The 25,967-nt window shown below is 59.0% G+C and overlaps 4 protein-coding genes across 4 annotated transcripts; 2 read left to right on the top strand and 2 right to left on the bottom strand.

The window, feature by feature from the left end:
* Positions 1-308: 308 nt before the first annotated feature.
* LOC309890842 (protein phosphatase 1 regulatory subunit 14A-like) lies at positions 309-2,465 on the top strand (the record flags this gene model as incomplete). Its single annotated transcript, XM_082785238.1, has 4 exons — positions 309-551; positions 1,642-1,722; positions 1,828-1,860; positions 2,218-2,465. Coding segments are annotated over 4 exons (438 nt in total), but the record flags the coding sequence as incomplete, so codon positions are not given.
* Positions 2,466-4,240: 1,775 nt separating this feature from the next.
* ZC3H4 (zinc finger CCCH-type containing 4) lies at positions 4,241-18,301 on the bottom strand. The gene is given in 16 exon segments (XM_082785236.1): positions 4,241-6,661; positions 7,496-7,744; positions 9,017-9,399; positions 9,526-9,878; positions 9,980-10,089; positions 10,374-10,485; positions 11,760-11,870; positions 12,001-12,146; positions 12,231-12,327; positions 12,396-12,541; positions 12,670-12,892; positions 13,024-13,134; positions 13,446-13,665; positions 17,963-18,002; positions 18,005-18,076; positions 18,079-18,301. Coding segments are annotated over 16 exon segments (3,732 nt in total). The 5' UTR covers positions 18,119-18,301; the 3' UTR covers positions 4,241-5,342.
* A 252-nt stretch (positions 18,302-18,553) lies between these two features.
* Positions 18,554-24,588, top strand: SAE1 (SUMO1 activating enzyme subunit 1). The gene is made up of 9 exons (XM_082785237.1): positions 18,554-18,901; positions 20,332-20,443; positions 21,716-21,889; positions 22,807-22,949; positions 23,051-23,150; positions 23,421-23,508; positions 23,600-23,744; positions 24,241-24,310; positions 24,443-24,588. The coding sequence occupies exons 1-9, from the start codon at positions 18,801-18,803 to the stop codon at positions 24,554-24,556; spliced, it is 1,047 nt and encodes a 348-aa protein (XP_082641363.1). The 5' UTR covers positions 18,554-18,800; the 3' UTR covers positions 24,557-24,588.
* A 236-nt stretch (positions 24,589-24,824) lies between these two features.
* LOC309890839 (uncharacterized protein) lies at positions 24,825-25,846 on the bottom strand. Its single transcript, XM_082785235.1, has 3 exons — positions 25,641-25,846; positions 25,423-25,544; positions 24,825-25,145 (listed from the first exon to the last, which is right to left on the bottom strand). The coding sequence occupies exons 1-3, from the start codon at positions 25,825-25,827 to the stop codon at positions 25,029-25,031; spliced, it is 426 nt and encodes a 141-aa protein (XP_082641361.1). The 5' UTR covers positions 25,828-25,846; the 3' UTR covers positions 24,825-25,028.
* Between the last annotated feature and the right edge of the window lie 121 nt (positions 25,847-25,967).

Raw genomic sequence — 25,967 nt, 5'->3', positions numbered from 1 at the left:
TAATGGGGATCTATAGGGACCAATGGGGCGCTATAGGACCTATGGGATCTATAGGGACTCATGGGGATCTATAGGGACCAATGGGGTGCTATAGGATCTATGGGGACCTATAGGGCTCTATGGGATCTATAGGGACCTATGGGATCTATAGGGCACTATAGGACGTATAGGACCCATAGGGCTCTCTAGGGACCTACAGGACCCTACAGCCCCCTCAGCCCCCACCCCGTCAAGCTCCTCCCCCCTCGGCCCCACCCCCCCAAGCCCCGCCCCCTCCCCCCCCTTCCCCCCCCTCCCCCTTTCTATAGGCGGCGGCGGCTCCGCGGGGCCCCCCCAGCGATGGCCGCGAGCGGCGCGGGGCGGGGGGGGCGCGGCCGCTCCCCGGGGCCCCGGGGGGCTCAGTCCCGGCCTCGACCCCCCCGGCTCAGCCCCGGGCCCCCCCCCCGCGCCAGGCTCGGGTCACGGTGCGCTACGATCGGCGCCAGCTCCAGCGGCGCCTCGACACCGAGCGCTGGATCGACGGCAGGCTCGGGGAGCTCTACCGGGGGCGGGTACGGAGCAACCCCCCCCCCCCCAGGGGACCCCCCCCCCGGGATGAGAACACCCCCATCCCTGGGACACCCCCCCCCGATAACCCCCCTCCCATCCCCGGGACCCCCTCTCCACCGGGACCCTCTCTCTGGGACCACTCCCCCCCCCCCCCACCTCCCTGGGACCCCCCCCTCGGAATAACGCCCCCGGGACCCCCCCATCATCACCCCACCCCCCCGGGACACTCCCCCGGTAACCCCCCCCCCCCCCCATCCCAGGGACCCCCCCCTCCACCGGAACCCCCTCTCAGGGACACCCCCACCCCGGGACATCCCCCCGGAATACCCCCCCCAGTAGCCCCCCCCCCCCCCATCCCCGGCCCCCCCCCCCAATAACCCCCCCTCCCATCCTTCGGGACCCCCTCTCCGGGACTCCCCCCCACCTCGGGACCCCCCTCTCAGAATACCCCCCCCAGGACCCCCCCATCTTCACCGCCCCGGCTCCCCCCCCCGGAATAGCCCCATCCCATCCCCGGCCCCCCCCCATCTCCTGGGACCCCTCCCCGGCCCCCCCCCTTCTCCAGGACCCCCCCAGAACCTAGACCCCCCCCCCAAGATCCTTCACCAGAGCATCCCTCCCCCGGGACCCCCTTTCCCCCTGCTCCCCCCCCCAGGACTTGGACCCCCCCCCCCCCCCGGGGCATCCCCTACAAGCGGCCCCCCCCCGGCACCCCTTGGACCCCCCCCCCCCAAGACCCCCCCCCTCCTTTGGGTACCTCCAATGGGAGCGGGTCGGGGGGGGTCCCAGAGGGGTTGGGGGGGGGGGGATTGGGGGTGTCAGAGGGGTTGGGGACCCCCCCGAGGGGTGACTGGGGACACTGGGGGGGGGTTGGGGACACTGGGGGGGGGTTGGGGACACGGGGGGGGGTTGGGGACATGGGGGGGGGTTGGGGGGTTTGGGGTCTCGTAGGAACTCTTGGGGACCCCGGGGACATGGAAGGGGGGGGCTCGGGGACACGGGGGGGGGTTTGGGGGCACGGGGGGGGTTTGGGGACACGGGGGGGGTTTGGGGACACGGGGGGGGCTTTGGGGACAGCCGGGCCCCCCCCAGGAGGCGGAGATGCCGGACGAGGTGAACATCGACGACCTCCTGGAGCTGCCCACGGACGAGGAGCGAGCGCAGCGGCTGCAGGTTTGGTTTTTTTTTTTGGGGGGGGGGGTCTCTTATGGGGCACCCCCCAAGTGTGGTGCTCAGCCCCCCCACCCCTTTTTTTTTTCCTCCCCCCCCCCCCCCCAGGGCATCCTGAAGACCTGCACCGCCGACACCCAGGTGAGCACCCTGAGGGTTTTTTTTTTTGTTTTTTGTTTTTTTTGGGGGGGGTTAAAAAAAGGGGCGGGGGAGGGGGGGGGACAGTTGGGGGGCGCCCCGCACTTATGGGGCTGGCTATGGGGCCGGCAGCCTCCCCAGCATCCCCCCCCACCCCGAGCCCCAGCTGCTGCAACCGGGCTTTAAAAGGCAAAAAAATTTGGGCTGCGCGTCCCGGGGGGGCCCCTTCCGCCCCCCCCCCCCTCCCAGCCCTGCTTATCTCTGGCAGCAGCTTGCGACGTGAGGGGGGGGGGGGGCGGAATTTGGTGTCCCCGTCCCCCCCCCCACCTTAATTTTTGTCCCCCCTCCCCCCCCCCCCAGGACTTTGTGCGGGAGCTGCTGGCCCAGCTCCGGGGGCTGCCGAAGCAGCGGGTGCTGCAAGGGGACCCCGGCCCCCCCTGACCCCCCCCCGACACCGCCTGCACCCCGAGACCCCCCCCCACCCAAATATTTAAGCGCCCCCCACCCCCCCTTTTTATAACACCCCCCCCCCAGCTATTTAATAAAGCACAGGTTTTGGGGGACCCCCCCCCCAAAATGATTGGGACCCCCCCCCAAATGATTGGGACCCCCCCCCCAAATGATTGGGACCCCCCCCCAAATGATTGGGACCCCCTGAAAAGGATTGTCCCCCCCCCAAAAACGATTGGGACCACCCCCCCCCCAGAGTGGGGGCACCCTAAAATCTTTTTTGGGGGGGTCACCCCCTAAGTGGGGGCACCCCCAAAATGAAGTCACCCCCCCCCAAAAAAAAAAAAATGGGGGGGGAGGGCACATCCGCAGGGATTTTTTTGCCCCCCCCCTCCCCGTCCTTGTCCCTCCCTTCCCACCCCCCCCCCGGTGCCAGCCCGCGCCGCCGCCTTTGTGCCCCCCCCCCGCCCCCCCCGGATCCAGCTGTGGCCACATCTGGACAGGATGTGCCCCCCCCCGCCCTTCCCCCCCCCCCCCCGGAGACTTCCCACGGCCCCACGTGCCCCTGGGACCGCGTGGGGGTGGGGACGGGGACGGGGGGGGGGGGGGGGGGGACAGCTCCCAGTGGCTCCCAGTAGCTCCCAGTTGTGCTCTCCGAGGAGGATTGGCAAGAGATTCTGAACCCCAAAACCGCACAGATTCTCCCCAAACCTGGCGCTCCCAAATCCCCACGGGTTTCCCCCAAACCCCCCAGATTCCCCCCAAACCCTGCTTCCCCCCAAAATCCCAGATTCTCCCCCAAACCCGATTCTCCCCAAACCTGCCCCCCAAATCCCCATAGATTCCCCCAAACACCCCAAGACCCTACAGATTCCCCCCAAAACCCTACAAATTCTCCCCAAAACGCTTGCTTTCCCCCCAAACCCCATAGATTCTCCCCAAACCCACCACCCCCAAATTCCCACAGATTCCCACAAAATCACGATTTCCCCCAAGCCCCCCAATTCCCCCCCCAAACCCTACAGATTCCCCCCAAACCCATTCCCAACAAACTCCACAAACCCTACAGATTTCCCCCAAACCCCAACTCCTCCCCCAACCCCTCCCCCCCCCAACCCCACTGGGGGTGGGGGGGGCACCCAAGCCCCGAGGCATTTTTGGGCTGAAAACCTGAGGAAAAGGCCAACGGGTGCCAGGCGGGAGACATCGATTTCGGAAGAGCACGATGCCAAAAAAAACGAGAAAACGACCCAAAACGGCGCGGACGGGGCGGCCGCGGCGCTATTTACACTTTATTACACCTCGAAAAACCGCGGATTCGGTTAAAGCTCTGCAAAAAGATGCTGATTCGGGGCTTTTTGTTGTAAAAAGACGGGGTTTTACAAAAAAGCGCGGGTTTTGTACAGGCGGAGGGCACGGGGCGTCGCGAGCGCTGAAAACGCCACTTTACAGCTCAGAATTTACCTTTTTTTTTACACTTTTTGACTCCAGATTGACCTTTTTGAGGCTTTTTGGCTGGAAATTTACCTTTTTTGATGCTTTTTGAGGGGGGAATTTTTCGTGGTCGGGGCCGTTTTTGCCCCAAAATGCTCCTGCAGGTGGAACAGACACGAGGGAAATGCGAGCGAGACGAATAATTTAATGCCAAGAATACAAAGTTTGGGGTGGTTTTGGGGCTTTTCTTCCTTTTTTTTCAGGGAGGGGGCCAGACGCGGAAGTGGCCAGCAGGCAGCCCAACGCTGCCTCCCCAAAACAGCCTAAAAAGGGATTTTCCTAAAAAAAAAAAAAAACACCCCAAACCACAAGGTGATGGTCCCCTCCCCATGATTACAAAAGCGACCTCAATTTTTTTTTTGCCTTTTTTTTTTGCGTTTTTGCTATTTTCCCCCATTTTTTCCCCGCGGATGCTTACAAAAGGCTATGGTACAAAAGCTCTGTGCAAAAAATCCGGCACTGGCGGCCGCTCCCCGAGTTTATTTCATGTAATTCCCAGGTTCTTGTTGAAGTTTTGGGGTGGTTTTTGCTCTTTTTTCCGTTTTTCAGGAGGATTTCCCCCCAAAAAAGCCAAAGCGGCCGCCGCATCCCGGGGGGGGCCGCACGGGGTTATGTACAGGGCAGTGCGGAGAAAGCCGGCGGTAAATGGTTAAAATAAGGGAAAATGAACAAAAAAAAAGGGGAAAGTGAAGCAAAAAAAGGGAAGGTGAACATAAAAAAAGGAGAAAAAAAAAAAAAAAGGAAACGAAAGAAAAATGAAAAAAGGAAAATGACCCAAAAAAGGAAAAAAAGAAAAGAAAAATAAGCCCCCAAAAAAGTGAAGTGGCCAAAGGGAAAATGAACCAAAACAGGGAAAATAGCAAAAAAAAAAAAAAAAAAGAAAAAGAGGAAAATGAACCAAAATAAAAGGAAAATGACAAAAACAGGGAAAATGAATCAGAATAAAAGGAAAATGAACCAAAAAATGAAATGAGAAAATAGAAGGAAAATGAACCCCCCAAAAAGGAGAATGACCTTGAACAGGGAAACAAAACAGAATAAAGGAAAATAAACCAGGAAAAAAGGAAAGAAGGAAAATGACTAAAAATGCGTGAGGAAAAAGGGAAAGATGATGAAAAAAAGGGAAAATGAATGGAGGAAAATGGAGCAAAAAAAAGGAAAACTGGAGCAAAAAAAAGGAAAACTGGAGCAAAAACAGGAAAAATGGAGCAAAAAAAGGAAAAATGGAGGAAATAAAGGAAAAATGGAGGAAATAAAGGAAAAATGGAGGAAAAAAAGGAAAAATGGAGAAAAAAAAGGAAAAATGGAGAAAAAAAAAAAGGAAAAATAAATCAAAAAAAAAAAAAAAAGAAAATGAACCAAGAAAAGAGAAAATGAACCAGAAAAAAAAGGGAAAAAGAACCCCCAAAAAAGGAAAACAGACCAAAAAAAAGGGAAAACGGACCAAAAAAAAAAAGGGAAAACGGACCAAAAAAAAGGGAAAATGCCCCCCCAGACCAGGAAACCAACCGACACCCAAGTGGCAAATCGGCACGGGGCCGTCACTGGCAGAAGGGCGAGGCGGTGGGGTCGAAGCCCTTGAAGACGTCCTTGAGCGAGGCGGCGTCCTCGGGCTGCTGCTGCTGCTCGGTGCCGGGGCTGCCGCCGGCGAAGGGGCTGCCCCCGAAGGGCCCCGGGGCGCTGGGGGGGCCCGGCTGGGGGGCGGCCTCCGGGGGGGCGGCCGAGGAGGCCGGGGGGGCTTTGGGCCGAGGCCGGTTGTAGCTGTTGTAGCGGTCGGAGGCGGCGTCGGCCGCGGCCTCGGGCTGCTCGAGGGCCGAGCGGCGGACGAAGAGCGGCTCCTTGGGCTTGGCGGCGGCGGCGGCGGCTTTGGCGGCGCCGTCGGCGCCTTTGGGGGGCTCGCCGGCGCTTTTGGAGGCCTCGCCGGGGGGCTCGGAGGCTTTGGGGGCCGCCGGAGGAGTCCTGGGGTCGTAGAGGCTGATGGCGCTCAGCACGCTGCTCTGCCCGCTGCCCTTGGTGAGCAGCCGCGGGTCGTAGGGCGCGATGGCCGGCGCGGCCTCGGGGCCGGTGCCGCCGGGAGCCTCGGGGCTGGGGGCGGCCCTGCAGCCCCCGCTCTCGGCGGTTTTGTGCAGGCGGGGGTCGGCCGGGGCTTTGCGCACGCGGGGGTCGCTGGGTTTCTCGCCCCCCGCCACCGTCTTTAGGATCCGCGAGAGGAGCTCGAAGTCGGGGAGGCCGCCGGGGTTGGGGGGCGGCGCGGCGGGGTCGGCGGCGCGGTGAGGCCGGGGGTGGAGGCGCGGGTCGGAGAGGGCCGGGTCCTGCTTGGGGACGGGCAGCGGGACGAGGTCCTCGGGGCTCCAGAGCACGGTGCGGGCGAAGGGCGGCTTGCTCAGCACCACGGCCTTCTTGATGTGGCTGAACTGCTGCAGCTGCCCCCGGGGGTCCCGCAGCGCCTGGCCCGGCAGCGCTTCCAGGGGGATGCCCAAGGGCTTCTCCCGCAGCGCCCGCTCGCCTCCATCCTCCTCCTCGGGGCCTCCCCCGCCGGGTTTGGGGCCTCCCGGGGGGAGCTGCTCGGTTTTGGGGCCGTGCCGAGCCAGCCGGGGGTCCGCCGGGACGGTCTCGGTGGGCTCGGCGCCGCGAGCCAAGCGGGGGTCCCGCAGCCGGGGGTCGGCGGGGCGGCCGCTTCCCGCCGCCGCTTTCTGCAGCCGGGGGTCGGAGGTGCCGTGGGGCTGCCCCATATCGCCGTGGGGCCGCCCCATATCGCCGTGGGGCCGGGCCGAGCTCTGCTGCCGCAGGGTTTTGAGGATGGAGGTGACGCTGCTGCCGCCCTCGTCCTCGTCGCTCGAGTACCAGTTGCCGGGGTCACCTGGGAGGGGGGGGGGAAAAGAGCTCGTTAGTGAAGCCCTAATGAGGTGGGGGGCACAAAGAAATGGACCCACCCCCCCCTGGAGGACCTGTCCTGGGTGGGGTTTGTCCCCGATTCTGGTGTTTTTAACCCCGAAACGGGCACCAGAACGGCTGCCGGAGGGATGGCGGCCAGAAATATGCACCAAGACCCCTCCCAGGTGGGATTTGTCCCCAATTCTTGTGTTTTTAACCCCAAAACGGGCACCAAAACAGCCGCCAGGGGGGCACTGGCACCCTGCGCCTTCCTCCAGGGTGGGATTTGCCCCAGTTCTTGCCTTTTTAACCCCAAAACAGCTGCTGGCTGGGGCACCGGCAAGAAACGTGCCCCAAGACCCCTTCCTGGATGTGATTTGTCCCCGATTCCTGCCTCTTTAACCCCAAAACGGGCAAGAGAATGGCTGCCGGGGAGGGGGGAGGGGATGCCAGCCAGAAACACACCCCCGATACCCCTTCCTTGGTAGGATTTGCCCCGATTCTTGCCTTTTTAACCCCAAAACATCTGCTGCCTGTGGCACCAACCTGAAACTCGCCCTGCGCCCCCCCCCGCAGGGTGGGATTTGCCCCCAATTCTTGCCTTTTTAACCCCAAAATGGCCACCAGAAGAGCCACCAGGGGGTCGCTGGCACCCCGAACCTTCCTCCCGGGTGCCGTTTACCCCAATTCCTGCCATTTTAATCCCAAAACATCTGCCGGCTGCGGCGCCAACCCGAATCTCTCCCCGCGCCCCCCCCTCCCCGCCGCCCCGGGGGGGGGATTTGCCCCCGATTGTGGCCTTTTTAACCCCAAAACTCGCCTTCCTCGTCGCCCCGCTCCTGCCTGCCGCCGTCGGCCAGCCTTCGCGCCCGCTCCTCTTCCTCGCGCTGCTTGTGCTGGAGCCGCAGGTACAGCGCCCGCTGCGCCGAGGGCAGGAAGTCGGGGACCCCCCCCCCGGCACCTTTGGGCCCCCCTGGGGGCTCCCCGAGCCCCTCAGGGTCCAGGGAGGGCTCGGAGAAGAGGGGGGCGCCCGGGGGCCCCTCCACAGCCTCGTAGGAGCCGTAATCGTCTGCGGGGGGAGGACACGGGGGGGTTAGGCAGGGGTTGGAGGGGGTTGGGAGGGGTAGGCTTTTTTTTGGGGGGGGGTTACAGGGGTTTTAGGGGGGTTACAGGGGTTTTGGGGGGGTTACAGGGGTTTTGGGGGGTTTACAGGTTTTCTTGGGGGGGGTTACAGGGGGTTTGAGGCTTTTTTAGGGGAGTTACAGGGGGTGAAAGGGTTTTTTGGGGGTGCTTACAGGATTTTGGGGGGGGGGTTAGTGGGTTTGGGGAGGTTTATAGGGTTTTTTGGGGGGGTTACAGAGGGTTTGAGGCTTTTTTAGGGCCGTTACAGGGGCTTAGTGTGTTCTGGGGGGGTCACGGGGTTAGAGGGTTTTTGGGGGGGGTTATGGGGGGAGAGATTTTTTGGGGGGGTTACAGGGGGTTAGAGGGTTTTTTGGGGGGTTACTGTTTTTTGGGGGGGGGAGTAGAGGCTTTTTCTGAGGGGTTATGGGGGGTTAGAGCTATTCTTCTGGACGGTTACATTTTTTTTTTGGGGGGGGTTAGAGATTTTTTGTGGGGTTAGAGGTTTTTTGGAGGGATTTACAGGTTTTGGGGGTATTATGGTTTTTTGGGGGGGTTAAAGTCTTCTTTGGGGGAGTTACGGGGGCTTAGAGGGTTTTTTTGAGAGGGTTACAGTTTTTTTGGGGGAGGGGTAAGGGGGTTACCGGGTGTTTGGGCAGTTACAGGTTTTTTGAGGGGGTTAGAGGGTTTTTTGGGGTTGTTACAAGTTTTTTTTTGGAGGGATATGGGGGGTTACGGGGTAGGCTTTTTAGGGGGGAGATGAAGGTTTTTGGGGGGGAGATTATGGAGGTTACAGTTTTTTGGGGAGGGTTACGGGAGGTTAGAGATTTTTTGGGGGGAGGAGGTTTTTTGGGGGATTACAGGTGGTTAGAGGTTTGTGGTGGGGGATTAGAGTTTTTTTTGGGGGGAGATTACAGGGTTTTAGAGGTTTTTTTTCGGGGGGTTAGAGTTTTTTTCGCAGCGGTTACAGGTTTTTGGGGGGGGATTACAGAGCTTTAGATTGTTTTTTTGGGGGGGTTAGAGGTTTTTTGGGGGGGCGCTTACTGTTTTTTGCGGGAGATTACAGGCTTTGAGAGGTTTTTAGGGGACACTAGAGGCCTTGGGGGGTGGCTTAGAGGTTTTGTGCAGGGGTTACAGGTTTTTTGGGGGGGATTACAGGGTTTCAGAGGTTTTGGGGGGGCGGGGAATTTGGGGTAGAAGTGTGTGTGGGGGGGGCACATACCAGGCTCGCCCATCAGGCCGTGCTCCATCTCCAGGCCCTCCTGCGGCGGGTAGAAGCCGTCGTAGAAGCCCGGTGGTGGGGGGGGGCCGGGGGGGGGCATCATGGCACCGTGGGGGGAGTCGTCAGGGCCGTAGGGCAGCAGGGGGGGGCCCGGCCCCATGGGGGGGCCGGGGTTCATCCCTGGGCCCATGGGCATGTCAGGGTGCATGTCGGGGTGCATGTCGGGGTGCATATCGGGGTGCATATCGGGGTGCATGTCAGGATGCATGTCGGGGTGCATGTCGGGGTGCATGTCGGGGTGCATGTCGGGGTGCATGGGGCCAGGCATTGGTCCTGGGGGGCCACCGGGGCCGGGGAACCTGGGTGGCGGTGGCCCTGGGTGCCTGGAAGAGAAAAAAAAAAAACGCATTTCAACCCCCGCGGCGTAGCTAAAATGCCCGTTTTTCAGCCTATTTTGGAGCTTTTTTTTTTTTTTTTGGGGGGGGGGGGGGGGTTAGGGGGGCGCTCACCTGACCCCCAGCTTCTCGGCCAGCTGCCCCGTGGGCCGCACGACGATCTCGAAGAGGGAGGGGATCTTCTTGTACATGTCCTGCTGCTGCGGCGACAGCGGCTCGTGCAGCACTGCCGGCGGCGGCATCTGCGGCCCCGGTGGGGGGAGAGGAGGGGGAGGAGGCAGGGGGCCCCCCCCCGGCAGGGGTCTGCCGCTGGGGGAGGTGGGGGCGGGCGGCCCGGGGGGCCGGGGGGGTGTGGGGAGCAGCCCAACACCGGGGGGAGGTTTGGGGAGGGGGTTGATGCCTTGTTTTTTCAGCTCTTCCACTTCTTTCTCGTCCTCCGCGCCCGCTTCGGCGTCGTCCGCCAGCATCTGCGGGGGGGGGGGAACAGGGTTGGTTTTTTTTTTTTTTGGGGTGGGGGGCTCAGTGCCCTAAAAAACAACTGGGGGGGAAGAATTCGGTCGCCCCGCACCTTGTCCAGCAGCTCCCGCGTCTCATCTGTCAGCGGCTCGTGGGAGAACATGCAGTCGTCGCCGTTGATGCAGTTGCCCGTGGTGTGGAAGAGCTTGCAGGGGAAATCGCGTGGCGGGCGTCAAGGAGAACAAAAAAAAAAAAAAACCCACGGGCTGGGGGATTCGGGGGCCCACGAGGCCTGAATTGGATGAAATTCACCCCAAACTTCCCTCGGAGCCTCTTTCCCTCGGCGCCTTTAGGTGCTGCGGCCACAAACCTCACGTTTTTTTTTTAAGCAGGGGGGTTAAAAAGGAAGCGAGAGGGCGCCCGGCCCGTCATCGGCCGCCGCAGCGCTCCCCAGGTCCTCAAATCGAGGCCAAAGCCGCTTTTTTAAGCAAAACCCCAAAGGATATCGTGCATGTAGGGGCAGTTCTCCGCCCGGGCGCAGTAGCCGGTGATGTAGAACTTGCAGAGCTCCCGCTTCTTCGGCAGCTCAATGTCGTGGCTGAAATTGCAGTGGTCGCCCTGCCGGGGAGCAACCGGGGTGCCATGAGCGAAAAGGAGGTGAGCGTGGCCCTAAAATGCTCTTTTGGGCACAAATCTCCCCCCAGGTTCCTCAAACCTTGCATTTTGGGGATGGATCTGCTCGAAAAGGGGTCGAGCGTGCCCCTAAAATGCTCTTTTTAGACACAAATCTCCCCCCAGGTCCCTCAAACCTTGCATTTTGAGGATGGATCTGCTCGAAAAGGGGTCAATCACGCCACTAAAATGATCTTTCTGCCACAAGTCTCCCCCCAGGCTCCTCAAACCTCGCATGTGGGGGATGGACCTGCTCAAGAAGGGGTCGATCGTGCCCCTAAAATGCTCTTTTTGGCACAAATCTGTCCCAAGGTCCCTCAAACCTTGCACTTTGGAGACGGATCTGCTCAAAAAGGGGTCAAACGTTTCCCCTACAATGCTCTTTTTGGCACTAATCTCCCCCCAGGTTCCTCAAACCTTGCATTTTGGGGACAGATCTGCTCGAAAAGGGGTCGAGCGTGCCCCTAAAATACTCTTTTTGGCAAAAGTCTGCCCCAAGGTCCCTCAAACCTTGTATTTTGGCGACGGATCTGCTCAAAAATGGGGGTGAGTGCACCCCGAAAATGTTCTTTTTGACACAAATCTCTCCCCAGGTCCTTCAAACCTTGCATTTTGGGGACAGATCTGCTGGAAAAGGGGCGTGAGCATGCCCCTAAAATGCTCTTTTTGGCACAAATCTGCCCCAAGGTCCCTCAAACTTCACTTTTTGGGGATGGATCTGCTCAAAAAGGGGTTGATCGCGCCCCTAAAATGCTCTTTTTGGCACAAATCTGCCCCAAGGTCCCTCAAACTTCACTTTTTGGGGATGGATCTGCTCAAAAAGGGGTTGATCGCGCCCCTAAAATGCTCTTTTTGGCACTAATCTCCCCCCAGGTTCCTCAAACCTTGCATTTTGGGGATGGATCTGCTCAAAATACTCTTTTTGACACAAATTTCTCCCCAAGTCCCTCAAACCTTGCATTTTGGGCACAGATCTGCTACAAAAGGGGTCGAGCATGCCCCTAAAATGCTCTTTTTGGCACAAATCTCCCCCAAGGTTGCTCCAACCTTGCATTCTGGGGACGGATCTGCTCGAAAAGGGGTTGATCGCGCCCCTAAAATGCTCTTTTTGGCAGAAATCTTCCCCCAGGCTCCTCAAAGCTCGCATTTTGGGGACGGATCTGCTGGGTTTGGGGCTCTCCAGGCGAAGACGCGATGGGAAGCATCAGGATTTCACTTACCCAGGTGCACCTGCCCTCCACGAAGTATTTGCAGATGACTTTCCCCTTCTTGTCCGCCTGCTGGTGGGGTTTGTCGTGGTCTCCGCGCCGGTAATTCCCGCCGCCTCCATCCTAGGGGAAGCAGCACGCTGTGTCAGCACCAAGGGCAGAGCTCAACGAGCCCGAAACATCCCCCGGTAATAGTTCGGGGTGGTTCTAGGGGACCCCAGGACCCCCTAAAACGTTTCTTTTCCCGACTCACCCCCATGTCATCCTCGTAGTAGTCGTCGTCGTCGTTCATCCCGCCGCCTTTCCCCATCCCGCTGCGGTTGGGGCCTCGGCCGCGGCCCCGGCCCATCCCTTTATTCCCCCTTCCCCTGGGGCCGCGACCGCGACCTCGGTTCAAACCTGGAGGACGGGACCAAAGGCGGTTGGGACCATCCTTCCGTCGTGACAACGTCACGAGGGGGGGGAGGGCAGGACCCCGGTCACCTCGCCCGCGGTTCTCCTTGCTCCTGCGGTACTGGCTGAGCTCTTTGGAGTAGTCGTCGTAGTCGTCGTCGCCCATGGGCTCCTCGGCGTCGCAGTACTGCAAGGGGAGGATGGAGGTCACCGGCCGCCCGCCGAGCCCGCTGCAAGCCCAGCAGCGCTACTTACGTCCAGCTCTTCCTCGTACAGATCCTCCTCTTCCTCCGGGTGCTCGCCCCGGCCGCGCCCGCGGTTGCCCCGGCCCATGCCGCGACCTCCTCGCATGCCGCCCCTGCCGCTGCGGCCACGGTACCCTCGCCCGCGGCCGCGGCCGCCTAGGAAAAGAGAAAAAGCGACAAATCGGCTTTTTTTCCGTTCCGTTTTCAAGCCTTTTTCTGCTCTCAGAGCCATCTCTGCTAACAGACACAGCTCTTTGGGGAGAAATGAGAGGCTTTTGGTGTACCTCGGCCCCGGTGCGAGCCCTCCTTGGCCCTGCGGTACTGGTTGAGCTCCTTGGCGAAGTCGTCGTAGTCGTCCTTTCCCCCATCCTCATCATCCTCCCCCTCGTAGTGGCCGTAGTCCTCGTTCTCGTAGTCCTCGTAGCCGCCGTAGCCCTTGCTCTCCAGCTTGGAGTAGCCCTTTTTCTGCGAGGGAGCGCTGTGAGAGGACGGATACTGCTGGTGGGACTTTGGGAGAGGCAGACAGTTAGTGATAAGGCCCCAGCCGTGGCAGTACCAGCCCAGAAACCCTCCCAAATCCCCCATTTTTCATCCTTTTTGCTGCTGAAACAGAATGGAAAGGGGGTGAGAGGACTTACGGAGGAGTAGGGGGGGCTGTAGTCCCGGTATTTTCGGTGCCCCTTCTCGCCGGGGCTGAAGTCCGAGTCGTCGCTGTAATCAGAGAAGTCCTCGCTGGACGAGGCGTGGCGCTGCAAGGCAAGGAGGCACCGCGGGGTTGGGGGAGGGCCCGGTGCCCCCCTTTTTATTTTCCCAACCCCTTTTTTCTCTTCTTTTAGGTTTTCTTCACCCAAACCTTTGTTATCTGCCCCAAAATAGGCAAATTAGCTTTCGTTAACGAGCAGACGCCCGCTGTTTACGGAGACACCCCTCGGCTTCTGTGCGCTCGCTCCTCCGGGGCGGAAAAACCTCGGGGCACAAAATCTCCATCCACATCGTTTTTCAGCAACTTGCCCCTTCCGCTCCCGGCTTCACGGCCAGGAGAGCACAAAGCGGAGCTCACCTTGTGCTTGGACTTCCTCTTCTTCTTGGCCCTCCTCTTCTCCTTCTCCCTCTCTTTCCGCCGCTTGCGCTTCATCCGCCGGTGCGCCTTCTCCTCGTCCGAGTCGCTGTGGTGCCTCTCGCCCTTCTCCCGGCGGCCCCGCTCGTGGGGGGCGCGTGCGGCCGGCGCCTCCTCGCCGCCGTCGTCCTCCAGCTCGCCCTCCTCCAGCTCGCCATCCTCCCTGCGGGGCACACAGACGCGCTCTTTGAGTCCCCCGGAGCAAAACCAGACCCCCCCCCCACAACGCGGCCAAGAGGAGAAACGATGGAAAATCGGGCGAAATGGGGGAAAAAGTGAGGCTGGCGGAGGACTCCCGGACGTGGCTGGGTGAAAATCATGAGGGTTTGGGGTCCCGAAGGCGTCGAGCACGCTGGAAAATAAACCACGGGATGCGGCAGGAGGAGGAGCGGGTTGTGGCGCTACCGCGTCGGGACAGAGCTCGGCGGGCTCAAATTCAAACCTTAAATTGGCCAAAATCGAGTAAAGACGAACAAATTTGGGGGAAGCAGTGGGGTTGGGGTGAGGATGGAGCATCCAGCGCCGTCTTCGCTCAGCCCCTGGCTCCTTGGAGCTCGGCCTCGTTAGCGAGCGCGAGGCCAGGGCTAATAACGAAGGGTTGTTAATTACTCCTCTACCTGGGTTTGGGTTAAACGGGGCAGAACAGTGTTGGAAAAGCACCAAAAAGCCCTAAAAGCCCGTTTTTGGCCCCGGTTTCCACTGTTCCGGTGGTGAATCTGGGTTCAAAAGGCTAAAAATGGGTGGTTCTGCAAGAAAATGGCCAAAAAGGGGTGAGCGGGGCGGGAGGATTCATGCTGAACGCAGAGAGGTCACTCGGAGAGAAACCGGGGTAAGAATGGGGGAAATTGGGTAAGAGTTGGTGAAACGGGGGTAAGAATTGAGATTGGGGTAAGAGTTGGTGAGACTGGGGTAAGAGTTGGGAAAATTGGGAAAAAAGATGGTGAAACTGGGGTAAGAGTTGGTGAAATCGGGGTAGAATCAGTGAGATTGGGGTTAGAGTTGGTGAGACTGGGGTAAAAGTTTGTGAAATTGGGGTAAGAGTTGGTGAAACTGGGGTAAGAATTGGAGAAATTGGGGTAATTTGTGAAATTGGGGTAAGAATTAATGAAATTCAGGTAGGAATTGGTGAAATTGTGGTAAGGGTGAAACTGGGGTAAGAATTGGAGAAATTGGGGTAATTTGTGAAATTGGGGTAAGAATTAGTGAAATTCAGGTAGGAATTGGTGAAATTGCGGTAAGAATTTAGATTGGGGTAAAACCTGGTGAAACTGGGGTAAGAGTTGGTGAATTTGGGATAAGAATTGGTGAAATTATGGTAAAAGTTGGATACATTGGGGTAGGAATTGAGACTGGGGTAAGAGTTGATGAATTTGGGGTAAGAATTGGAGAAACTGGGGTAACTGGAGAAACTGGGGGAAGAATTGGTGAGATTGGGAAAAGAATTGGTGAAATTCGGGTAAGAAATGGTGAAATCAGGGTGAGAATTGGTGAAATTGGGGTAAGAGTTGGTGAAATTGGGGTAAGAGTTGGTGAAATTGGGGTAAGAACTGAGATTGGGGTAAGAATTGGAGAAACTGAGGAAGGAGTTGGCGAAATCGGTCTAAGAGTTGGTGAGATCAGGGTAAAAACTGAAGAAATTGGGGTAATTGGTGAAACTGGGGGAAGAATTGATTAAATCCAGGTAGGAATGGGTGAAACTGGAGTAAGAATTGGAGAAATTGGGGTAATTTGTGAAATTGGGGGAAGAATCGGTGAGACTGGGGAAAGAATTGAGGAGGGGGACAGGGAAATTCACGCTACCGTGGCCCCAAATTGCAGGCGTTTGGGGCAAGCAGGGATGATTTTTACGCTCAGACGATGGAGTTTTGGGCAAACGGGGGAGAAGTGCTGGTTTTAGGGGTTGGCAGCCAGCTTATAAGCACCGAAAAGCAGCAAGAAATGGTAAAAAATAAACCGCGGCCGGGTAGTTTTGCAGCTGCTGCGGCGTGAGAACCCCTTCCTACAACACAGCTCGCCCCAAATCTCCCCAAATTTGCCCTACAAAGTGCTTACTTCACAGTCAGAGCAGACGTCCGCTTATTTTTTTCGGCAGTGGAGGAGGAATAAAGCGAGGAGGGCACCAAACTGCGAGGGGATGGGTGTGCTTGGGGGAAACACTATTTTTGTTGTTGTTGTTTTTTTTTTTTTTTTTACCTGGGAAATGTAAACGGGGGGGAAAAACGGGGGAAAAGTGTGTCGTTTTGGTCACCGTGAAGGAACGGCCCCGCGCACGGGGCGGCAGCGTGGTGGTCGTGCTTTGGCAGTGACAAGGGGCGTAAGGAGCAAACTCGGCGGCGCTTTTCCTTTTTGCTCAAAGGCAGAAACGGGGGAAAAAAAACCCAAATCGGGGCTGCTAGAGCTTGTTCCAACCCGGGTGCTTGCACTGTGCGTTTCCACTTCCCTAACCGTACACGGGAGGGGGGGGGGGGATGTGTGATGACGTTTGGGAAACAGTGCTTACTTTTTTTTTTTTTGCATTTTTTTTCCATTTTTTTGCCTTTTTTTTTTCTTTTTTTTTTTTGCTTTTTTACATACTTCTGAGGTGTTTTGGTAAAACTTTTTAACTTTTTTTTTACTTTCTTTTTTTTTTTTTTTTGCCGGGTTTGGGACCCACACCCAGGTCAACGTGACAGGACGAGGCCGGAGCCGACACGATCCTACACCTAGGTGGCACCGAGCAGTTTTTTGCTTTGCTTTTTCTTTTTTTTTTTGGGGGGGGGGGGGCAAGATTTTTGGGGGTGAAAACGGCGTGCTTTGGGTCACTTGCTTGGGCAAACATTTTTGCGTCGGCTCTGGGCGTTACGCCCTGCTGGGGGGGGGGGGAGGATTTCTGCTCAGCACTGACATCCGCTGGGGCTGATTTGGGGGATTGGGGAGGAAAAATTTGTTATTTGGTTAAAAGAAAAAAAAAAAAAAAAAAAAGATTTCCCACCCCCAAACCCTGCATTGCACAGAAAAGATAAATTTGCGGCGATAAAAGGAGAGCTGATGCCCAAAAAGCGGCTCGGCCCCAATTTCGGGAGGGTTTTAAAGAAAAAAAAAAAAAAAAAAGAGGGAAGAAAGCCAAAAAAGAGCCGGTGGGGGGGGGGGGGGGTGGGGGGTGCAGGAGGGCTCGGAGACAGTCGGGAGAGAAAAAAGAAAAAAAAAGGAGAAAAAAAAAAAGAGCATTTCCAAGGGGTTTGACACTCGGTCGGCACCTGGCCCCCACCTGAGGCTGCCGGGGGGGGGGGGGCTGCCAAAGTTGCCCCCTCCCACCCCGTGCCCTGTCCCTGCTGCCCTCCTGCCTCCTAACCCCCCCCGGGGGGGTGTTAATGAAGCTATTAAGAGCCTCATTAAGTGCCCCCCCCCCCACCTCCCCCCCCTGTACACACACAAATCCCCCCCGTACCCCCTCCCCCCGTGGCTGGGCTCCTGCTCTTCCTGGTGCCCCCCCCCCCCCCCCAAGCTTTTGGGGCTCCCTGGGCCTGGCCCCCCCTTACCTCAGGCCTTGTGTGTGGCCCCCCCCGGGACCTCAAGCTTTGGGCCCCCCTTACCTTAACCTCGGCCCCCCCCGACCTCCCTTTACCTTAATCTGGGCCCCCCCGGCTTCTCCTTGCCTTAATCTCTACCCCCCCGGCCCCCCCTTGCCTTAATCTCTAACCCCATTTCCCTTTACTTTAATCCCCCCCCCCCATTTCCCCTCACGTCAACCTCTGTGCCCCCCCCTCACCTCAACCTTTTTTGCCCCCCCCCCCGGCCTCCCTTCACCTCAGCCCTTGCCCCCCCCCCTCACCTGAGCCCTCACCCCCCTGTCTCCCTCCCCTCCCCCTGTTTTTTGGGACCCCCCCCGTCCCCCTTTCACCTCAAACCTTCACCCCCCCCCCATCTCAGGCCTTTCCCCCCCCCCCCCTCACCCCCCTGTCTCCCCCTCACTCACCCTTTTTTGGGGACCCCCCCCGGGGCTTTCCTCACCTCAAACCTCGCCCCCCCCTCCCCTCAGCCCTCACCCCCCTGGCACCCTTCCCTCACCCTTTTTTTTTTGGGGGGGGCTCCCTTCCCCTCAGCTCCTGCCCCCCCCCACACACCTCAAACCTTGCCCCCCCCCGGTCTCCCCCTCACCTCACCCTTTTTTTTTTTTTTTCTCTTTTTTTTTTTTTTACCCCCCCCGGCCTTCCTTCACCTCCAACCTCACCCCCCCCTCACCTCACCCTAAATCCACCCCCCCCGGAGCTCCCCCCCCTCCCCTCACCTCAGCCCTCCCTCACCTCACCCCCTCCTCCCTTCCCCTTTCCCCTTCCCCTCCCCGCTCCCCCACCTCCCCCCCACCACACCAATTTTTTTTTTTCCTTTTTTCACCCCCCCCCCCCCAAACCTGGTCCGGCGAGCCGGACAGACAGACACAGACAGACAGAGAAGGCTCTCGGGAGAGGCGGTTACTGGACCTTTCGTCCGGGCCGTGGTGTTGGAGCGGCGGCCGGGGAGGCTGCAGCTGCCGCCGTCCTGGTGGTGGTGGTGGCAGGACGGAGCTGGGGGGGTGGCGTGCGGGCCGGGGGGGAGGCGGCGGCGGCGGGGGGGACACTCGGGCTCTCCACGGCCATGGGAAGGGGGCTGCGGGGTCGTTTTGTGGCTGAGGGGGCGGGCGGTGAAGGGAGAAGGAGGAAGCGGGGGGCAACAGTCACTGTACAGGGGCCGGGGACGCCGCGGCCCGGGGTTCGCCGCCCGCCCCGCTGGCCGCGGGGACGGCGCACAAAATGGCGGCGGGCGGCACGCAGCCGCGCCGAGGCAGCGCCCCGCCGGCCGCCGGAAAGAGCCGAAGAGCGGCGGAAAGAGCCGAAGCGGTGGTGTGGGGAGGGGGGGGGGGGGTTGACGGAAAGCGCCGAAGCGTTGGGGGGGAGGCGGAAAGTGACGAAGACGGAAAGAGCCGAAGGGCGGGGGGAGGCGGGAAGAGCCGAGCGTTGCCGGAAAGAGCCGAAGCGCTGAGGAGCGGTGGAAAGCGCCGAAGTGTTGAGGGGCGCGGGCGAGTCCATTGCTTTCCGGGGGAGTTGGGGGTGGGTTGGCGGAGCTTAAAGCGCATTAAACAGCCCCGCTGCCGAGCCGAATCGCTTCCAGTCCCCGTTAGACCGCTCTCACACAGCGAGAAACCCGCGGTACCGCCCTCGGGGAGGGTACGGAGCCTTAAAGGAAGAGAAACTTTCCCTTTGACCCCCCCCCCGCCGTGCGCTGTGGGGGCGGCCCGCGGCGGCCGTGAGGAGACGGCGGCGGGCGTGAGGCGGCGGCGGGATGGTGGAGAAGGAGGAGGGCGGCCCCGGCGGCATCAGCGAGGAGGAGGCGGCGCAGTATGACCGCCAGATCCGGCTCTGGGGGCTGGAGGCGCAGAAGAGGTCAGGGGGGAACAGGGGGGAGCCGGGGGGGGGGACGGGGAGGACGTTGGGGGAGGTGTGGGGGGAGGGAGCTGCGGCCGGGGGGGGGCTGGGAGTGAGGGGATTGTGGCCTGTGAGGGGCTCTCTAGGATCTTTGGGGGGTCCTGTTGGCGATTTGGGGGTGTGTGTGAGGGGACTGTGGCCTGTGAGGGGCTCTGTAGGATCTTTGGGGGGTCCTATTGGGGATTTGGGGGGTTTATGAGGGGATTGTGGCCTCTGAGGGGACCTAGAGGAGGTTGGGGGTCTTATAGAGGATTTGGGGGGGCGGGTTATGAGGCGCTATGGCCTGTGAGGGGTCCTGTAGGGGGTTATGGGGACGTTTATGAGGGGATTGTGGTGTCTGAGGGGCTCGATAGGAACTTTGGGGGGTCCTATTGGCGATTTGGGGGGGGTGTGAGGGGATTGTGGCCTGTGAGGGGCTCTGGAGGAGGTTGTGGGGGGCCCTATAGGGGATTTGGGGGGTTTATGAGGGGATTGTGGCCCGTAGGGGGTCATATAGGAGCCTGAGGGGGTCCTATAGGGGGTTTGTGAGGGGATTGTGGCCTGTGAGGTACTCTGGAGGAGGTTGGGGGGGTTCTTATAGGGGATATGGGGGGTTTTATGAGGCACTGTGGCCTGTGAGGGGTCCCAGAGGGGATTATGGGGTGGTTTATGAGGGGATTGTGGCCTGTTGGGGGTCTTAGAGGGGATTTATGAGGCACTATGGTCTCTAAGGGGCTCTATAGGAACTCCAGTGGGTCCTGTTGGGGATTTGGGGTGTTTGTGAGGGGATATGGAGGAGATGGGGGGTTCTTGTAGGGGATTTGGGGTGGGGGGTTATGAGGGCACTGTGTCCTGTGAGGGCTCCTAGAGGAGATTGGGGGGGTCCTATAAGGGATTTAGGGAGGTTTATGAGGGCATTGTGTCCTGTGAGGGGGCGGTCCTATAGGGGGTTTGGGGGGAGTATTGAGGGCATTGTGGTCTGTGAGGGGACCTGTAGGAATTTGGGGGAGTCCTAGAGGGGATTAGGTGGAATTTATCAGGGCATTACGGTCTGTGAGGGGCTCTGCAGGAGGTTGGGGGATGGCCCTATAGGGGATTTGGGGGGGTTATGAGGGCACTATGGCCGGTGAGGGGTCCTAGAGGAGGTTGGGGAGGGTCCTGTAGCGGATGTGGGGGGCTGATGGGGTCGCTATGACCTATGAGGGGCCGTAGCAGGAGCTCTGTAGGAGCTTGGGGGGGTCCTATAGGGGTCTGTGATATAAAGGGGTCGCTGGAGGGGCTTATAGGGTCCTGCCCCCCACGCTGAGGCCGTATAGGATTTTGGGGGGGGATTTGCCCACAATTTTCGGGCAGTGGGCCGGGATTTGAGTGACTTTAGGGTTTTTTGGTTTTTTTTTTGGATCCCACAGGCTGCGGGCGTCCCGCGTGCTGCTGGTGGGGCTGAAGGGGCTCGGGGCAGAGGTGGCCAAAAACCTCATCCTCGCCGGGGTCAAGGCGCTGACCCTGCTGGACCACCACCAGGTGAGCATGGGCCCCTTCTGCCGGTCCATTTTGGGGTGAAAGCGGCCTTTTTTGGGGTTAAATTGTTTTTTTTTTTTCTTTTGGGGGGGATGGGGTGGGTGTTAAATAAGCTCTTTTACCAGGAAAACCATCTTTTTTTTGGGTTAAACCATCTTTTTCAGGGGTTGAATTGTCTTTTTGGGGTTGAATGAACCTTTTTGAGGAAAATAATCTGTTTTTTGGGGGTGAGAGTGTCCCGTTTTGGGGCGAAAGCGGCCTTTTTTGGGGTTGACTCATCCTTTTTTGGGGTTAAACAAGCTCTTTCTTGGGGAAAAATAATCTTTTGGGGGTTAAATCATTTTTTTTTAGGGGTCGAATCATCTTTTTGGGCTTGGATCATCTCTTTTTGGGGGCTCAATGCTCCTTTCTGAGGAAAATACTCTCTTTTTTGGGGGTTGAAAGCGTCCTGTTTTGGGGCACAAGTCCCATTTTGAGGTTGAATCATCCTTTTTTGGGGGCTAAATAATTTCTTTATTGGGGAAAATTGTATTTTTGTGGGTTGAATAATCTCTTTTTGGGGGTTAAGTGGTCCTTTTGGGGGTTTGAATGGTCTTTTTTTGGGGAAAATCTAATTTTTGGGGTGAAAGCATCCCATTTTGGGGTTGAATTGTCTTTTTTGAGGGTTAAATAAACTCTTTTTGGGGAAAGTCATCTTTTTTGGGTTACATCATACTTTTTTGGGGTAAAATACTCTTTTTTAGGGGTTGAATGGTCTTTTTTGGGGAAAATAATCTCATTTTGGGGGTTAAATTGTCTTTTTTGGGAGAAGCAACCTTTTTTGGCATTAAATGGCCTGGGGGGGCGGGGAGGAAATTATCTCTTTTTGGGGGGGAAATGTCCTGTTTTGTGGTTAAATTAATTTTTTTGGTGGGGGATGGAATTGTCTTTTGGGGGTTAAGTAGTCTTTTTTGGGGGGTGAATCGTTGCTTTTTTGGGGGCTGAATCGTCTTTTTGGGGGGTTGACTGGTCCTTTTTGGGGGTTGAATAATCTTTTTTTTGGGCAAAATGATCTTTTTTTTTGGGGGAGGGAGGGGAAGGATCTCTCTTTTGGGGGGTGGGGGCGAGGCGTCCTGTTTGGGGCTAAACCCTTCCATTTCAGCACTCAAACCCAGTGCTTCCCACGATTTGCCCGCAGGGGGTTGCATTTTGGGGCCTCCTCGCCTTGATTAAGGTCTCGGGGCCATCTCAGGTGCAGCTTTTTGCCCGTTTTTGCCCGTTTTCTGCCTGTTTCAGGTCTCCCCGGAGGACACCGGTGCCCAGTTCCTCATCCCCGCCGGCTCCTTGGGGCGCAACCGCGCCGAGGCCTCGCTGGAGCGGGCGCAGAACCTCAACCCCATGGTGGCCGTCAAGGCCGACCCCGAGAACGTGGAGAGCAAACCCGAGGAGTTCTTCACCCACTTCGACGCCGTAAGAGCACGAAAATGGGGCGAAAAAGGGGGAAATTGGGGTCGGGACGGAGCCCGAGGGATCAGCGCCGCTGCTGGAGGAGCAGAGCCTGAGGGTGGCGCCGTCCCAGGGACGCATCCCGCTCGGTTTTGCCCCCTCTGGGAAGGATTTTTGCCTCCCCCAAAAGGATTTTTGTCCCCTCTGAGAAGAGGTTTTGCCCCCCAGGAAGGATGTTTCCCCCCTCCTAGGAAGGATTCCCCTGCGAGAAGGATTTCTGTCCCCTTTTAAGAAGGATTTTTTCCCCCCTCCAAAGCATTTTTGCTCCCCTGGGAAGGATTTTTGCTCCCATATAGGAAGGATTTTCCCCCCTGGCAGGTTTTTCCCCTCTCTAGGAAGGATTTTTGCCCCCCCTGGGAAGGACTTTCACCTCCCAGGAAAGACTTTTCCCTTGTTTAGGAAGGATTTTTGCCCCCCCGGGTAGGATTTACTCCCCCCAAAGAATTTTTGTCCCCCGTGAAGGATTTTTCCCTCTCTTAACAGGATTTTTGCCCCCTTGGGAATGATTTTTGCCCCCTTTAGGACAGATTTTTCCCTCCCTGGAAGGTTTTTTCTTGCTCCGGGAAGGATTTTCACCCCTCAGGAAAGATTTTTGTCCCCTCTAGGAAAGATTTCCTCCCCCAGGAAGGAGTTTTTCCCGATCCCTGAAGTATTTTTGTCCCCCCCCCCCAGGAAGGTTTTCCCCCTCTCTAGGAAGGGTTTTGCCTCCCCCAGAAGGATTTTTTGCCCCTATTCGGAAGGATTTTGCCCTCTCGGATGGGGTTTTTACCCTTCTGTGAAGGATTTTCCCCCGCCTAGAAAGGATTTTTGCCCCCTGAGAATGACTTTGCCCCCTTTGGGAAGGTTTTTGCCCCCCCCGTGAAGGTTTTTTGCCCCCCCAGGTGTGCCTGACGTGCTGCTCCCGCGACGTGATGGTGCGCGTGGACCAGATCTGCCACAAGCACGGCGTCAAGTTCTTCACCGGCGACGTCTTCGGCTACCACGGCTACATGTTCGCCGACCTGGGCGAGCACGAGTTTGTCGAGTGAGCCGGGCCCCGGGCGGCCCCGATTTCGGCTTTTTTTTCACCTCAAATCTCGCTTCTTGGAAGCTCTGGAGTCCCCAAATCGCTGTTTTTGAACCCAGGGAGAAAACCAAAGTGGCCAAAGCCAGCCCAGGCGTGGAGGACGGCCCCGACACCAAAAAAGCCAAGCCGGACCCCTCGGAGACCACCATGGTGAAGAAGGTGAGCGAGCCCGGCTGCGTTTTGAGGGGAAAACAGCCAAGTTTGGGGCTGCCAACCCCAAAAGGAGGGTTTAGGGTTTTTCACCCCAAAGCTGCCCTAAATTGTGCTTTTTGGGACGCTGGCAGCATTAACCTTGCGCAGGGACCTCCCAGCTCCCCGTCCCAAAAAGACTCTTTTTCTCCTCCAATCTCCCTTCCGCTTGTCTCTCCCCTCCCCGCCTTTTCCCAAAATGACGCTTTTTCTTCTCAAAATCCCCTCTTCCCCTCGCAGCGCGTCCTCTTCTGCCTGCTGAAGGAGGCGCTGAGCGGCGCCGGGGCGGCGCTGAAGCGAGCGGCGCCCGATTATTTCCTCATCCAAGGTGAGCCCGCGCCTTCCGACCTTAAAAACCCCAAGCCTTACATTTCGGAAAAACCCCGATTCTGAGCTTTTTGGCCCCGTTTTCCTCGCAGTGCTGCTGCGGTTCCGCGCGGCCGAGGGCCGGGACCCGGTGCCGCAGCGTTACGCCGAGGACGCCGAGCGGCTGCTGCGGCACCGCGGGGCCGTGCTGGAGGAGCTGGGCGCCGGGGCTGAGGCGCTGCCCGACACCTTCGTTAGGTCGGCTGCTTAATGAATGACTGAATTAATTAGCTGGGGGGGGGGGGGGGGGGTGTGGAGGGGGGTTAATGGGATTCGGGAGTCGGTGGCTGGAGGAATCGGGGGTGGGGCTGGGGGGGAAACGGGCCCTGCGGGGAGGGGTGAGGAGGGTGGGGGGAGTTTGGGGCTGAGGGGGGTCCCCAACAAATCCTACTGCCCCCCCCCCAGTCCTAATGGGCCTCCCTAATCCTACTGCCCCCCCCCCAGTCCTTATGGGGCCCCTGTTGCCCCCCAAAGCCCTAATGGGGTCCCCCAATCCTAACAGCCCCCCCCCCCAGTCTTTATGGGGCTCTTACTGCCCCCAAAGCCCTTATGCCCCCCCCCCCCAATCCTAACGAGGTCCCCCCCAGCCCCAGTAACGTGGTGCCACCCCATAAGGACCCCCCTGCTCCCCCATGCCCTATAACGCCCCCCCGTCCTAATTTCCCCCCCCCCCACTTTTTTGCCCCCCCCCCAGCTTCTGCTTCTCCGAGATGGCCGCTGTCTGCGCCGTGGTGGGGGGCGTCCTGGGCCAGGAGGTGGTCAAGGTAAGGAGGCAGCTGGGGGGGGGGCAAAACTGCGTCGTGTCCCCCCCCCCCAAATAAAAATACCCTCCCCCAGCCCCCCCTCGCTCGAGGGGGGGCTGTTATTTTGTGTGTCCCCCCCCCTTGTCCCCGCAGGCCCTGTCCCAGCGCGACCCCCCCCACAACAACTTCTTCTTCTTCGACGGCATCAAGGGCAGCGGTGTGGTCGAGTGCCTGGGCCCCCCCCCCGCCTCTATTTTGGGTCAATAAATGTTTGTTTTTGTTTTTTTTTTTTTTTCCACTTTCTGCCTCTATTCGTCTGTCTGTCACACACCCCCCCCCCCCCCCCGGAGAAAAAAAAACAAAAACCAAAACCAAAACACTCCTTAAATTTCCTTTTATTGAAAAGAAACGTACAAAAAAAGGGAACCCGGCATGTACAGCAGCCCCCCCCCTCAATTTACAGCCCCCCCTATAAAATATACAGCCCCCCCATACTATGTACACCCCCCAGAATCTGTACAGCCCCCCCCCCCCAAAAAAAAATATATACACCCCCCCCTGTACAGCTCCACCATACACTATGTACAAATCACCCTGGGGGGGGAGCACAATTTCACCCCCCCGGGCTCCAATAAATAAATAAATAGAGTCGTGGCCCCCCCGCCTCGCTAGGGGGGGGGTCGCAGCGGGCCCCCCTCCCCCCATTTTGGGGGGGGGGGGGGGGGGGCGGATTTTGGGCTCAGTCGTGGTGCCGGGGGGGCAGCGCAGCCGCCTGCAGGTTGTAGACGGCGCCCAGCAGCTGCGACACCAGGCGGTAGACGTGGCCCCAAAAGGTGCCTCCACGGCGCTGGGGGGGCTGCGGGGTGAAAATTTGAGGCGGTTTAGGGCTTTTTAAGCACTTTTGGGGATTTTTTTTTTTTTTTTGGGGGGGGGGGGGAAGCATCCCACCCCCCCCCCCCCCATCCTCCCCCAAATCCCCTCTCTTCCCTCCCATTTACAGGCTCGGAGTCAGCGCCCTGCTTCCAACCAATGTGCACGCCCCCCCCCCCCCAACACCCCAACCCCGCGGGGGGGTCCCCGGGGCTTTATTTTGTGCCCCCCCCCCCCCCGTTAATCCCCCCCCCCCATCTCACCTGCAGCTCGTAGGCCCTCTGGAAGGCATCGCCCAAGCGCCGCAGGCGGGCGCCCAGCTCCTGCTCCAAGCCGGGGGGGGCCCCCCCAGCCCCCACCGCCGCGGGGGGGGCACCGTCCGCTCCTGTTAACGAGGGGGGGGGGGGCACAAATTAAACCCCTCCTAATTAATTTTTAATTGAGGGGGGGGGGGGGGGGTTAAAGAACCCCTTGCACTCACCGGGGGTGCCGGCCGCGGCCCAGCGGTGGGGGCTGAAGGCGATGGGGGGGGGGGCGCAGCTCAGGGGGGGCCCGGGGGGGGGCGGCGATACCCGGGGGGGGGCGGCCCCCCCCCGGCAAGCCCGGGGGTCCCGCAGGGCGGCTGCAGGTTCGCTGCTGCTGCTCCCGTCCCGCAGCGCTCTGGCCATGGCGCCCGGGGGGGGCTGCGTGGGCTGCGGGAGACAAAATTGGGGGATTTAGAAAAGCCGAAGGGCGGGGGGGGGCGCACACCGCGGTGACCCCCCCCCCCCTCCCCAAAAATTCCCCCCCCCCCCTCCTCGCTTTTCCC

The sequence above is a fragment of the Aythya marila genome (genome assembly GCF_965140915.1).
Source record: "Aythya marila genome assembly, contig: HAP1_HAP1_SCAFFOLD_30, whole genome shotgun sequence".
In the NCBI taxonomy this organism is placed as follows: domain Eukaryota; kingdom Metazoa; phylum Chordata; class Aves; order Anseriformes; family Anatidae; genus Aythya; species Aythya marila.
Note: the sequence above shows the minus strand (reverse complement) of the source record. Positions and strands in the feature narration are given on the sequence as shown.

What these genes read in the sequence shown, in the direction of transcription:
- LOC309890839 (XM_082785235.1), bottom strand. Translation starts at nt 25,827, where the DNA reads ATGGCCAGAGCGCTGCGGGACGGGAGCAGCAGCAGCGAACCTGCAGCC. An exon ending in GGCCGCGGCCGGCACCCCCG is followed by an intron (nt 25,545 to 25,640) that starts GTGAGTGCAAGG and finishes CCTCGTTAACAG; the next exon opens with GAGCGGACGGTGCCCCCCCC. An exon ending in AGAGGGCCTACGAGCTGCAG is followed by an intron (nt 25,146 to 25,422) that starts GTGAGATGGGGG and finishes TTCACCCCGCAG; the next exon opens with CCCCCCCAGCGCCGTGGAGG.
- SAE1 (XM_082785237.1), top strand. Translation starts at nt 18,801, where the DNA reads ATGGTGGAGAAGGAGGAGGGCGGCCCCGGCGGCATCAGCGAGGAGGAG. An exon ending in TCTTCACCCACTTCGACGCC is followed by an intron (nt 21,890 to 22,806) that starts GTAAGAGCACGA and finishes TTGCCCCCCCAG; the next exon opens with GTGTGCCTGACGTGCTGCTC. An exon ending in GGCGAGCACGAGTTTGTCGA is followed by an intron (nt 22,950 to 23,050) that starts GTGAGCCGGGCC and finishes TTTTGAACCCAG; the next exon opens with GGAGAAAACCAAAGTGGCCA.